The 14998-nt window shown below is 34.9% G+C and overlaps 1 protein-coding gene across 6 annotated transcripts in view; it reads right to left on the bottom strand.

Moving 5' to 3' along the window:
- Nucleotides 1-14998, bottom strand: part of OFD1 (OFD1 centriole and centriolar satellite protein) — a 37320-nt gene that overhangs the window by 16822 nt on the left and 5500 nt on the right. For all 6 annotated transcript variants that reach the window (XM_067296715.1, XM_067296746.1, XM_067296735.1 and 3 more), the window contains 9 exons: nucleotides 13283-13456; nucleotides 11268-11374; nucleotides 10341-10460; nucleotides 7756-7829; nucleotides 6949-7040; nucleotides 6600-6789; nucleotides 5516-5646; nucleotides 5072-5183; nucleotides 2920-3531 (listed from right to left, as the gene is read on the bottom strand). In XM_067296715.1, coding sequence (XP_067152816.1) covers nucleotides 2920-3531; nucleotides 5072-5183; nucleotides 5516-5646; nucleotides 6600-6789; nucleotides 6949-7040; nucleotides 7756-7829; nucleotides 10341-10460; nucleotides 11268-11374; nucleotides 13283-13456 — 1612 coding nt within the window. The remainder of the gene's footprint in view (nucleotides 1-2919; nucleotides 3532-5071; nucleotides 5184-5515; nucleotides 5647-6599; nucleotides 6790-6948; nucleotides 7041-7755; nucleotides 7830-10340; nucleotides 10461-11267; nucleotides 11375-13282; nucleotides 13457-14998) is intronic.

The following is a 14998-nucleotide window of genomic DNA, read 5'->3' as shown; positions in this document are numbered from 1 at the left end:
TTTGCTCTACTTCTTGTACTTCTTGAAGTTTAAGAGCTACTGGAGTAGCTATATTGCTCTGTCATTACAATTTTCCACCTAATTCAGCCAGTTTGTTGTTCAAACTGCCAAATCACCTTCAATCCTCCTTTGTTTTTGAGCATCTTCCCACGAAACTCTGTTACCAGTCTCCTTAGCTTCTTCAAAGTTGCTTTCTTCCAAACCCATTGTCTTACTGTTCTACTTCTTCTGCTTGGACTTGTAAATTCCACCATTTTGTTACCACGTGCATTTTCTGATCATCAATTTGTTCTTTCCTATTAATCAGAATTTCATCTAAAATTCCTACTTCTCAACACAATTTCCCCACTTTCTGAAACAAAAAGCTATTTCTAAATACTTTCCAAGAACTTAAGTATCTCTGTCCTGCTGTAGTGCTTTACTAGGATAAACACTAATAATTACAGGAAGTCAAAACATAGATCCATTCCTTAATGATAAAAGAAAAAAATAATTGATAATAAAAAATAGGAACAGTCACTCTTTTGCATCAGTGTTCACATTAATATGAACTACATACTTGATGCTATAAATTCTATGAAGCAGATGGAAGATCAACAAATATAAAAAAAACATAACAAATATAGTAAGAATAGTTAAAGATATGTAGGTGAGTTAGAGGCTTCCAAAGTGCCAAGACTTGATGAAGTTTACCTGAAAGCATGTAGGAATGTACTGAAGAAGCTGCACTATTTTTGAAAATTCTTGGAGGTGGTCCTGAATACTTGGAAAATAGCAAATGATTTACTTTTTTGAAACAGATAACCTGGGAAGTTCCAGGTTATCTTAAACAAAACTAAGTTTTCACAGAGGTTAACATAACAATTGCCAAGAGTTTAGTCAAGAACAAATAATGTTAAACTTATTTAACTTCTTCTTCAACAGAGTAAACTTACTAAAAGATAAAGGGAAGTGGCAGATACAGCTTTTGTATTTTAATAGGCCTTGACACAGTCACTCACAATATTCTCATAAGCAAGGAAGAAAAATGTCATCTTGATTAAATCACCATAAAATAGGGGCAAAAGTGACTTAAAAAAACCCAAGCTGTGAATTTGAAATATTAAGTGAAACAAACATGATATAATTCAATAAAATAACAAGCAAAATGTACTGCACTTAGGAAGAAGAAATCAAATTTACAAAATGCTTGTATAAGTGGAAAAGGACTTTTCCAGAGCAGTAATCAACTTGGTTCACCTTGAAATCATAATATCTAGCTGTTACTCTGATTCACACACAAAGTATCTTCCAGTTCTGTAATACCAAAGTCAGGTAATGCCCTCCTTTGTTAAAAACTCTTATTCTTCTCCAGAACCAAGTCAGTCTTGTGCACTAAACAAGGAAATGATCCTACAGAAAAATAAACCAGCTATCATGCAACTAGCCTCTCACAGATACAAAGAAAGGGAGGATTGTTAAGCTTACGCATAGAATTTAAATTCTGACATCTCTTAATTTCACAACACAACCGTACTTTTACTGTAATGAAGGATTTTTTGTGTGCAGGATTATAAGAATAGCCTGTAAGTAATTTATACAAAAGCTGACTGCTAATATAAAAATACACTGAAAATTTAAAACTAAAGAGACGGCTTTGCAAGCTCTAGTTTTCAAAAACAGAATGTGATATTCTACATGTAGAAACACAGAAACAGCCACAATAGACCAGACTCTCTGTAATCTGTTTCTAACAAGATCCATTATTAAACATTTCGAACAGATAAATTTAAAAATAAGAGCAGAGTGACATTCTACCTCTGGCACGCCACCCTACCCCAACTTTCAGCAATCCATAATTTTTTGGGTCCTCCTGACAAGGAATTTTATTCCTGCATTTATACTTGTTGCCACAGGACCAATAAATTCCACAACTTATTTATGAGGCAGGAAAGTACTTCCTTCTGTTTCCTTTAAACTTCACAGGATGTCCCCAAGTTTCTACAGCCTTTGAAACAGAGATTAATCAGTCTCTCTTCACCTTTTCCACATCATTCATGGCTCTCCAGATTTCCCACAGTTCACCTCAACCAACTCTCTTACAAACTGAACTGCCTTTGTCTATTTAACCTTTCTTTATACAGAAGCTGATTCTTATCATCCTTGTTACCACACTTTTTTCTCATCCTACTAAATCAATTTTGAGATGGGGTGACAAGAACTGCATGATTCAGGAAACAGGTGTATTACAGGTATGAAATAGCATGAGGTTTTCTTTTTATTTTCAATTTTCTATTTTGCTTGCTTTTCTGATTCCTGCCACTTTTTAAAAATATTACTAAAATAATTATTAGGCCTTGTGACATTAATAGCAAATTACAATATTCCAATCATGACCAGACACTAAAAAAAGGCAACCTCTATATTTCTATACCTCACAATTGCTCAAGAATATTTGATAAAGATGTCACAGCAAAATGTACAAATAAAAGCAAATATAGACCTTTGAGATTGGAAACCTGAATTTAACAGAAGACAGATGAAACAGTCATCTTCTGCTGTGCACATGTAACTACAGCTGCTAAAGGAAAAGATGAGAATACAGATACAGGGTTCTTAAAGCTAGGAAATTATAATTAATGTCTCAAAGTAGTTATGCTTAATACCAACTGCAGTGAATTATATGGCATAGTCTTATCTTTAAAACTACCTGAACTAAGTGCAGTATGTTTAGCCTCCCTCAAGAGACTTCTTCAGTGCTTGTTTCCATGATGAACTGATACTCCATTCAGTTATCAAATTTTGCCTCTAACCTTCTCCTGCCCCTTAGCAAATAATAAACGAGTAAAAGATTATCACTGTTAGATCTTCCTCTTCCAATCATGGAACTGGAACAACAAATAAAACACCAATACCACACCGTATTAACAAGTGGCTTACCATCTGAAAGTTTCTTTTTATTGAGATCTCTTTCCATTTTGGAAACAGGAGTGGAAGAAAGGCGTCTTGAGGAAGATACTCTTTTGTGTGGTGGTGTAAGAGGATTTTTTAAGACATCAACCTGCCCAATTCTTCCAACGTATTTTGGGCCTCTTGGACTGCTCAGAGGGGAATGCTGGGAGCTAGGATTGTCCTCTAGAAGTTCGTGCTGTGTAGTCAAGGGGGCTCTGCTAATAGCACACTGTAGAAGTAAAGGGGACTGCTTCTTTCTCAATGTTCTGCTTGCAGCTGCATCCTGGATCACTCTATTTTGGTAGTTTCTGTAAGCTTCTTCCAAGTACTCTGCCTCTTTTTCTAGTTCTTTTATTCTAGCCCTGGTTTGAGCCATATACTCCAGGTCAGAATCTGGAGAAGCACTCCGTGTCTGCAGCTGCTGACGATAACCAGCTCTTGCAACAGCATTTCCCTTGATGACATCATTCATCATCTGAGTCTTCAAGAATGCACTATCCACATAAATATCCGGAGGTACAATTCTATCATCAGTGAAGTCAATGACAGAGCGGTCAACAAGTGAAGGCTTTGGATTCCGATACACTTCATTTTCTAGAACTACATGACCAAGAATGCATATGAGAGAGACAGAGAGACAAAGAGACTCATAACTAAACAGAAAAATTAAGACAGCATTTAAATTTCAGTTTAATCAAAATGATCTTAACATGAAACTAATTTCAATTCTGAGAATTTAATGTAACCATTTAAATACATTTTTCTGTGGCTGCATAAGTGCAAATTATGACTAGTATTTTTTCATTATTTTATACATTTCTTCTTCTCTTCAAGTAAAACTCTACAAAGTATACATTCTTACTAAACAGTTCTACAGAGAATGATTCCTTAAATTGTGATTTCTTAAATTACAATTTAAAAAACACGGAAGTTTCACCACTTTGGATTCAGTATATCCAATTATGTTGTTAAAAGTGAGGGACTCAGAGTAGGCCAGAAGCCTTAACAGACTGATCGTATTTAGATCTAAAAGAAATTCAGAACAAGACACATCACACAAACAGCATGAGGTTTAAAAGAAAAGTATTTCTCAAAAATTGTTAGTTAAATTGAATGTTACTGTTCTGAGGCTGTCTGCTTCCTGGTTTGCTTTTGCATCTTTCAGTAAGCCCAGAAACTATAGGGCAGTATCTTTCTCCACAGAAATTACTACCTTTCTTGTATTCTACATAAATGTTTGTTTGATGACAACATCCTTGACTCTGATGCAAAACAAAAGTTCATACAGTACTTTGTCATTTAATTAGACACAAAATTATTTCAAAATATATATTTACGATATTGACATTGATCAAACTCCAAGTACAGATGGTACCTACAGTTGTATCATATATGAAAATATAATATTATTCACTAGGCCAATAAATAAGTATTGCATATACTGAACTATATGCAATAAATACTGTATGTAATGTATATTTTACCTGTTTTGGTATCTGTTGTGTATATCCACTGCAAAATTCAACTGCATATTTTTAATTAAATTCATGTATCAAAACTTGAATTCGTCTTACTTGATATTAGAAATTTGACAGATAGGCATCTTTAGAACTACATGTATTAGGCAAACTGAATTGCTTTATACAAATGCCTCTCTTTCTAATGCCCATATGAGGTGCTTATGTTAACAGCCTTGACTACACTTATCAAAAAGGTAGGTTTAAAATTGAGACACATGATACAATTTCAAACTGATTATTCTTATTATGAACATTAAAGAATGAAAAAGCATTAAAACACAATACACCCACTTGAAAAAGGTCATTTATGTGATCACCAAACATTAATGTCTTTATCCTGAGGAGTAACATAAATAAAAACTATAAAAAAAGACAGTATTCAGGTAGGTATGTTTTCCTTCCTCCTTTTTGTTTTCTCCTTAGTTTTCTGTAAGGGAAGGAAGTTGTGGTCAGTTTGCATTTTAAATAGCGTTTTTAAATGGACTGATTTTAAACTTGAAATCTATGCACTGACAATCTATTAGGTCCACGTAAGCAAAGATCTTTTAAGCCTCTGGAAATTCTTATGTTGGTTTGATAAAAGCGCTTTATAAAGCATTTTTTTTGTATGAGTTACAAACCTGCCTGTGTTTGTTTCAACTGCAGTTTCAGGTCTTCAACCTGTATGTTTAACTTTCTGATAGTAGCCTCAGAGTCCAACAGCTGGGTCTTTAACTGGGCACAACGCTCAACCTAGATAAGATGGGGTGGGAGAGGGAGAGACAGGGACACATAAACCAAATAAATAGAAATATCCTGATCTGCTGAATGCTTGTTTCTTTCAAAGTGTTTTTCAGGTCAAGTCAAAACATATATACATAGTAAACCACTGGAAGTCAGTACCAACAACTTAAAGGGTGGAAAAGACTGACTTTGGCTGGTTTTTTTTAGTTGTTTACATAAAAATAAGTAGAGTTCAAAGCATTCCAGTAACATTCAGAATGACATGCACACAAGGGTAAATGTTATCAGGATGACAGGAAAAAGAAGTATTCAAACTATTTAGATTAGAAACAGTAATTTACCTCACTTTGTAGCTGCTTTTCCAGAAATTGCTTGTGATTTTCAAAGTCATCCTGTTCCAGCTTTCTAGAATGTTCCATTCTTCTCAACTCCGCCTGGCAGGCCAGAAGCTCCGCTGAGGGCTGGGCAAGTTCTTTCAAGAAAGAGAAACACAAGATATTTAACAATATGAGCGTTCACTTTTTTTATATAATACCCCTTTGAGAAACTTACAACTGATTTGTTTTTGAGACCATAACAAGTCTCCCACAATTAAATTTCATTGAATAAAGTACTTAAGGATTTGGGGGATTTTATAAAGGTCTCAAAATTTTTGTTGGTATAGTCACTTAAAAACTACACCAGGATTTTCTTATTCTGAAAAGAAAATATATATTCCTATCTTACCTAACTGGGTGCACATCTCTACTCTGCCATAATCTCAGATGCACATTTTACAACTGTAGTCAGGTGAGCCCACAAAAAAATGCAAAGTTCTTCTTACCTTTACTAACCATACTACTGCTGTGGATGAAAATACTGTACTGTTTTTTTTCAGAAGGTGAAAGAGATATTCTTAGTATTATCATTATAGTTATCTCTTATTTCAGAATTTGTATTACACAGCTGTATTTAAGAAAATAAACATTTAATATCCAGGATTTTCTAAATGAAACAAAGATGTTACTATTATCTAAAGATGCTTTTCAAAAAATTAAGAAAGGAAGTAGAGAAGGATTATATAGTTCACCCAAACTCAGGCAAAATGTTACAACCTATCTGAAAAGTGAACTCAGACATGAAGCTTTGTGATTCCATAAATAAGGGAGGCATTAATCAATCATCACACATAAACTAAGTTAAAAATTTAAGGGAGGAAAAAGAAATCTATCTGGGGGGAAAAAAAAACAGCCAGCATAAAACCAAGTTATCAAAGCTGCTGGATTTTTTTTTAAGGACACTTATTTCATTTTTCACAAACATAAATTGAGGTTTAGAGTGAACAACTAGTAAACATAATATAAATAATTTGTTTTAATGAAAATTTCTAAACACGTACCTGTAGAAACACATAAAAAAGAAATTTACAAAATCATTCACACTAACTGTCTCGGAGATGCTGGTTGTCACTGCGAGTCTCCTCCAGCTGTTGCTTAAGTATTTTATTCTGCACTTGGAGCTCCAATTTCTCCTCCTTTAGCAAGGGATAGTCTGAAACCTCTTTCAGTTTTTCTGTCAACAACTGATTCTGTTTATTTACCAGCAGAACCTGGGTCTTCACTGACTCCAAATCCAGCTGCAGATGAAGAACATTTCAGAATCTTAAAAAGGTGTTTCCCCAGAAAAACAAATCTGTATTAGTTAATAATGACTTATTTCATATTTTCTTTTTTGAAAATATAGCTCAAACGCACTAATTAAAACACAGCTCTTCTAAATTCATGTTTACAGTTACCTCAAGTTCTTTCGTACGTGAGATAGCTTGCTTCAGTTCCTCCTTTTTTAAATTAACAGCAACGGCTTCTTCATGCAAAAGAATAGCTTTCTCTGCAAGGAGAATTACAAATGTTAAATTAAAATTTATAGAGTGTTGCATAAAAAACAGTATCAGCAAAAAACAGTTGAAGTTGCTAAGACAAACATTCAATTTAATTCAAGACTTAAATGATTTTATATGTGTGTGTGTATATATACACACAAACACATTTCTTCAAAATTAAGTAAATCACTGTCTGCATATATATATATCTGAATACACACACTTCATCATAATTAAATCATAAATTCACATGCACATGATACATAATTTTTCCACATGACCCTGACTTAAAAGTCTAAATATGTTATCTGTCCCAGCTGTCTTTCCTCAAGCTTCAGTTAAACATCTTGTACATGATAAATGTAGCAACTGGCAACCTTTCAAGGATACGGTACCAGACTGTACCAGACTTCAATTAGAGAACTAGCTGGTAGAACTTCAGAAGGAGCTGGGAAACCGTCTGAAAAAGAAGGATGCTTTGCAGCCTCCATGTGAAGTACCAGCTAATTGGTTCCTACTGTATTCTGAACTGCAAGGAGTTGCTGACCTGTCCCTGGATCCTGCTATATGTTCTTCAATATCTGTTTTGGCATTCTCTTTGTCACTTACACCGAACTGTCACTGTTACCAAACTTTGGTTTAATAATAATAGTGTTTTGAGGCCTCTTGGTAAAAGCTCTCAAAATAAACAACAGATACTTTATTTATCTCAGAGATGGTTACCTTTATTCTTTTTCTCATCTTCAGTAACTTTGCTGGTTCTGGCTATGTATTCCTCTTTCAATTCAAGCTGATATCTAGAAGTAAAAACAGTTATGTATTCCCAAAGCACATGTGTGTGTGGGATGGGAAATTCCAAACTTTCCCAGACTAAACTATAACCACACAATTATTTGTTGACAAAATTCGTTCTCACAGGATCACAGAAATCGATGATAGATGTATATTCCACAGTCTCCCTGGGTAATCTGTGCCAATACAACACTATCCTACTAGTAAAATTTTCTTCCCTAAGATCCAAACTCCCAAGTCACAATTTATGGCCACTGCTGCCCACTAGATTGTCTAGCACTCCCAAGCTACAAAATATATGAAAAATAGCTACAAAAAATGACTGAATTGAAGTAGCTGTGAGTGCTATTAGATCATCTTTCAGCCTCCTCAACAGACTAAACAAGCTATGCTCCCTCAACTTCTCCTCAGAGCTCGTGTCCAGTAGGCCCATAATTATCTTGACAGACCTCTAGTAGAGCCTGTCCAGTTTCTCCATAATTGTCTTGGAGAGCGCAAAACTGGGCATGGTATTCCAGGTGCAGCCTTCACCAATACTTGAAGGGGATAACAACTTCCCTTAACCTGTTGGCCATTCTCCTCCTAATCATGCTGTTTGCCTTATTTGCCAGAGCATGCTGCTGCATCATATTCAACCTGACATTCACTGCAACTCCCATGCCCCTTTCAGAAACACTGCTACTCAGCAAATTCCTTTTCCCTATATGCAACCACTTCACAGAGATATTTCGTCCCAAATGCAGAATTTTGCACTTCTTGTTAAACCTCCTGAGATTTATATTGGCCCAATCCCCAAGTTTATCAAAGTCCCTCTGCACTAAAACTTTGCCATTTGTTATGGCAGTCATTCCCCTCAATCAAGCATCATGTGCAAATTTGCTGAGGATGCCCTGTGTCATCATCCAGCTCACTGAAGAAGGTATTGGACAGTAGAAATCCCAGTACTGGCCCCAAGGGCTCTCCGCTTGTCATCAGTGACTGGCTGGACATTGAGCACTGCCCAACTATCCACAACCCAGCAGTCATCCAACCTCAATGTTCAACTTTACTGAAATCTCCAAGACCTAAGAGTACTCAGTGTTTTGTATGATTGGGACAGATTAGATTATAAATGTTATCAAATACCTCTATCCCCATCTTGTAATTGTAAATGGCCCAGATCACTAAGATCTTTCTCCCAATTGAAGAATTTAAAGTTTACTTAGTAATCAAAAAAAATTCCTTTTCTAACAAACTTCATTATTTCTACACACTAAATAGTAGCTCTTCACTACTTCTCATCAGAGATTAATAAGGACACGGATTTTATCTACTTGAGCATTTGTAGAGTGCCTAAATATTTTGTATGCTGATAAAATAAGCTAAGCAACAGTTAATCCTTAAAATAACTTCCTTTTCCTCATGAAGCAAAAGCACTTACAAGCATTACTTGTAACTAGCAGTTATGGACTACTGGCTAAAATAAGGTACATGGGTTTAACCAAGGTGAATCAATTAGTTGCATTTTGTTGTTCTCTGTCCAAATAACTAAAATAACTCGGTTTCAGCTGAAGCACCATTCTTTCCAAAACCCACTCTTTACATCTTTCTTCTGTAATTTAAATGAAGATACACTAACAAAAACAATACCTACTTTTTACTGATAGCTGATACTAACAGTTGATAGCTTGGCTTGCAAACAAACCGTGGTGTATCAGCCATTTGGTTGACCTTCCTAACTGGAAGTGTGGTTCATGCCATCACGTAAGCATGAACAATGATGTCCTGAAAGCACATGCCTGCACTGAAGCATCAAGTAACCCTCAAGTGACCAAAGCACTCAAAGCACGTATAATAGCAAAGTCAGTATAAACCCACTGCAACACTTCAAAAGCGGTCACAGATAACATTGTCTAGTTTCAAAGAGCAGTTCTAAGCAAATTCTTTGAAACTACGTTCAGATAGATGGGATTCAGTAACAGAAGCCGATCTATAACACAGATGCCCAAAAAGGAGGTGGCTGGGTGGCTGAGGTAAGAACTTATCTATCTGTACTTCATAGGAGCTACTGTATCTCTCATCCCTTCTCCAAGAAGCCTCTAACACTTCATTAATATTAACTTCACCTCCATGCCTTTTCCGCATTCGTAAAATGCTCAGTATTTAAATTCCAGTCAAAGGAAATGACTAAAACTGCTAGTATCTTCTTGTCTAAATAAAAATTCATGTCATATCCCTTTCTCAGATAATAACACAGAACTTAAGTTACAAAAATAATCTAACCTATAATTAAAAGAGAATTATTTTACATAGCAAGCTTTTTTGTTTCTTTTTAACCTGACAGAATTGTCAGGTCTCACTAGCAAAGATATAAGCAAAAATGTAAACAATTCAAACTGATTAAAATAAAAACCTTAGTGCACATTTTTAAAAGTCCTTGCTTTGTTACATTTTTGATGAATAAATCCTATAGAATGTACTATTTATTTTCACAGGAAATAGTATGTGTTCTGTTAAGAGACAAAAGAAAAATTTACTTCAAGAGTTCAGTCTTAAGCTTTTGGTCATAAGTCTCCTCTATGCTCTTCACAGCAACCTCCCGACGTTGAAGTGCATCATCAATAGTTTTATTTTTTTCTTCTTGAAGTTTCTGAGTGCTGAAATATTCATAAATATATAGACAGTGACCAGTTATGAAGCCAAAACTTTATTATTATTATTTTTTTAATAACATTTAGAGAAGTCAGAGGGTAATGTGCTTGCTTGGAGCAATTTAAAATTATGATCAGAATCTGTCATTGTCATTCATTAAGAACAAGGAGAAGTGGCACACGCTAAATTGCCCTATTTAAAATTCAGCACCAATCTATTATGCAGCTATCCTGGGGTAACCCTAGTCCAGTTTCCCACACGGGAAAGCCTTCAGAGAAGATAATGCGGAGCATGCTACTCTATCAGCACCCTCTGCTGGCTTGCTGAAAAACAAGCCTTTGTGACATTCTTTTCTCTAAAAAAAAAAAAAAAACAGATGGCAAAGTAATGAAATTAAGCAGTATTGAAAACCTGGCAAAAAAATGGTTATTTTTTTATTTAACAAAAGAAAACCAATCTTATTAAGCACAACACTTTAGCAGATACTAATGGAAAAGCAGGATTACATGCCTCAGTGTTACAATTACATAATGTTCCCTTCTCCCTGAACTGCAAAGCAAACATCTGGTTCCTTGCCTCTGAAGCGATGCCACCCTATTTTGGTTGGATGAGAGGAAAAAAACAAAAGCTTCTCTCTGTATGGGGTGTCCCTGCTAAGAAAGGCAGATATACAATACTGCTCAAAACACATACACAACTCTTGGGATAGATAAAAATCTCTTTCAACTTCATAACAGCAACAGCATCTTAAAACATGCTTTCCAGAAACAAAGAACAACATTTAGTATTGCATACGCCCATCAGTAACTCACACTTCAAATGCCTCAATTCTTTGCTTCAGTTCTGCCTCTCTGGTTCTTATGACTTCGATATCTTTCAGTAGAGTTTGTCTCTGAGCATATACTTCCTTTGCTTCAATCTGAATGAGAAAATATTATCTTTAGTTTCACTTCACATTTTATAGAGTATTTGCTGTTTAACATGTTGAAACTTTCAAGGAACTTCTCCAGGAATTGGTCTTATTCCAATTAATATTCACAATTTGAAGTGACATGCAGAATCTAATGTAATTATCTTTTTATTTCCCTTATCCTAATGTTATTCTGAGTAAAAATGCCTTGGAAGGAGATATTACTGGCTATCCGTAAACACTTTTCTTTTAAGAAACTGCACAGGTTTAAATTTACATAAAAGATTTTTTAATTATTTACAGAATAAACTTGTTCAAACATCTCTTTTTTAATAAACAATTTTTTTTATGTTCTTCAAAAAGACAACAGTGAAAAAAGAAATGCCAAAATCCCTGATTAAACATGATTTGAAACCAAAAGGCTGATTCAGCCAGCAGTCTCTTTACTTTCACAATTTAACTTATACAAATTAAATAAACTGTTAAAGGAATCCAAGTGATGAACATGTTAATACCAGAAGTCACATATCTTCTTACCTACAGAAAAAAGAGCTTCTATTGTTCTTAGGCATACAAGGTATTATTTCTCACCAAAGAAGGACTAAGTGCATAAGAAAAAAAAAATGATGATTTTGCCCTACAGGTGCTCCTATCAAGTCTGCAAGTCATGTGCATGTGTTGAAAGAATTATCTGCTATTCCCTGTGCAAAGAATAGATTTGTCAAGCTGGATTTCCTGGGCATAAAATCATCTTAGTAGAGGGTTAAATGACCTTTTACCTTTAATAAAAATATACTTTAACTCAGTAGAGCTGCTGGTCTCTGTTAAAAGACTCTCCAGGTAAATGAAGGTGCAGAAGCTGACAAGAGCAACCAAATATCCATACATAACACTTGACAGATATGCTGATCCATGTATTTTTTTGAATTACTGAATTAATTTCATGCCTAAAGAGGACTGATAGCATAAAATAGGCAGTTATCCTGGAAGCTTCTAAGGACATAACCATGAAAGAAATTCATAGAGAAGTGATAAAATGTTTAATTTTCGGAATGGAAGGAGGTCAATAGCAGAGCGCTTAGAGACCTATATGACTGTTTCATTAATGAACATCACATGCTCTGAAGGGGGGGGGGACACACATGAGCAGGAAAGTGGTAACATTTGTGGATGACTAAATTAGTTATATAGGAAGGTCTACTGCAGACAGTGGGGGGATGCTAGGTAAATAGGCAACAGCAAGCAAAGTATTCTACCAAAACTGAAAGTCATAGAGTCTGTGAGAAGCAATTTATAGACTATATAAAATTTGTTGTGTGCTGCATTAATGCTTACTACTCTGGCAAAACACCAAGTGTTAACGGCCAGCCCAAAGGAGTAACTCATCAACACAGAGTGTTCAAAGAAAAGAAACAAGATGACAGCTTGCAGCAAAGAGAACAGCTACTGAAAATATTAAACATATTATGACATACAGCAATGGTATATCCACACCATGCAGACTATATATTCCATTTAGTTTATAAATTCTTTCAATTAATAGGAAGAATTCTACTTCAACTAAACGCTGTGTTTTGGAATCAAACAAAAGTGAACAATCAAATCAACTTCCTATTACATAATCTTCAGTGGTCCGAATTCAGAAATGCTATTAAAATAGATTAAAAAGTACACATTACATTTCAATCCTAGCTTGCAGAACTGTTCCTATTCCAGCATGCTCTACTTAAATATTTATCCATATGCACCTGTGTAGCTGCTAATGACATTTCCCTATTTATGAGAACAAAAATAAATTCAAAGTTTTCACTAATAAGCCAAGCAAGATCTGAATGTGGATCTCCCAAAGATCAAGGAACAGTTTAATCAACTCACTGAATCATTCTGTACTACATTAAAATATATATAGAACTTTACCTCTTGTTGTTTTTGAAGCCTCTCAACAGCATTCTTTTCACGAGAAATCAGGGCTTCAGACTTGGCTTGATGTGTCCTTTCAAACTCACGCCGTAGCTCAGAGATTTGTTTTTGGGTTTGCACTTTCTCCTCCATTTTAATCTTTGCTATTTCAACTTCTTTAAAATGCTCTAGCTTTTACATAAAGGAGAAAGAGAAATTTAAATAGGTCCATCTTCAAATGGACAGACAATCTCTCCTCAGACAATATGAATTTTACTTTACTTTACAGGCCTATGAAGTAAAACACACTACAGGAGTTATCCTAATTGAAATTAGGGAGAAGCCACATTCTTTAATTCCTCCTTTGACAGGGTCTCTATTTTTGCCTCTTCCCTAAAGAGCTGGTTTTGACTGGCGATGCAATGAGTGGCAGAAGCAGACCCATCCTGAATCACTCAGGAACACCAGAATTTCATTGGGACACAAAAAAGCATAGCTCATGTGTCTCCGCATAAACCAAGTTACAGAAATGGAAGTCCTGAGTCACAGATTCGTAGAAAGCTTAAAAAAGCGAAGGCATACCAATAGGAAAGTCTGTATCCTGCAAATACACAGAAGAGTTGCAGGGAACATGCCTTCATACAAAGCATTATGTGCAATATATGCAAGACAAATAAAGAATTATAATAAAAATCTGGAAGAAAATAGAAAGCATGCATACAATAGAAAAAAAGAATAGGAGAAACAATGAGCAAAAGAATAAAAAGAATTACAGAAAAATTGTGAGACTGGAGAAAACAAGGAAGTTAAGAGAGGCAAAAAAAGCACAGTAGAGATATCTGATCAAGGAATTTGGGTCTGTGGGCATAAATTTTATGGGAAAGTTAAAAAAAAAAACAGTGAGACAGTACAGCCTCTATTGTACATACCCAATGTGGATTAGAAGTTGCTTATACTAATTTACTTCACACTGCTAAATAATCTATGTAAAGTTAAATAGATAAAAATCACTTTTAAATTGAATTAAGATCCCAGCCTCCTTTGTTGCAACTGCTTTACTTAAACTGAGAAAAACTAAATGACACACACATTAACATGTTTTGCATACTAATAAGACAGTGCCTGCTGGGGAATGAAGAATGAATGAAGAATGAGATCAAATGAATTGGTTTTAGATTTAATTCTCCATCCTTTTATTCGTCTATCCCAATAAATACGGCTAAACTGATCTCTTCAAACAATTTATATGCATATGAGTGCCTTTATAAGTGTGCCTAAATATTCCAATTAATAACCAGTGAGTAAATCTTTCTAGCACAGAATTAAAAAAAAAAAAAAAAAGTTCACCTTGACAGAAAATCATGGAAAAAAAACATATTTAAGAGAACTGCAGTACATTCTTTCTGTTCCATTTTTCAAACTCAGGGACTAGGGATGGATTACGCAGCAAAAAAAGACCCTCTATTACTCCCGAAGTGCAGGAAAAGCCTCCAAAAGAGCTCTAATTATAGTAAGAAGAAAACCACAAATAATTAAAAATATTGTGGCTGTTGTGATTTTAAAGTTTCTCTTCAATGTTTTGAAATAGTATGCAGATTCTAACCAGTATCAAAAACTAACTCAGCTTCTAACAATCAAACTATACAGCTGCAATTAGCTTTTCTTGGTCGCTATGCATTATACTGAAATTCAAGCTTCAAAATCTTACTGGGAAGAAAAGAAATATTATGACTA

Source organism: Apteryx mantelli, chromosome 1, assembly GCF_036417845.1.
Source record: "Apteryx mantelli isolate bAptMan1 chromosome 1, bAptMan1.hap1, whole genome shotgun sequence".
Classification (NCBI taxonomy): Eukaryota; Metazoa; Chordata; class Aves; order Apterygiformes; family Apterygidae; genus Apteryx; species Apteryx mantelli.
The sequence above is the reverse complement of the archived record's forward strand: the minus strand, read 5'-3'. Positions and strand labels throughout refer to the sequence as shown.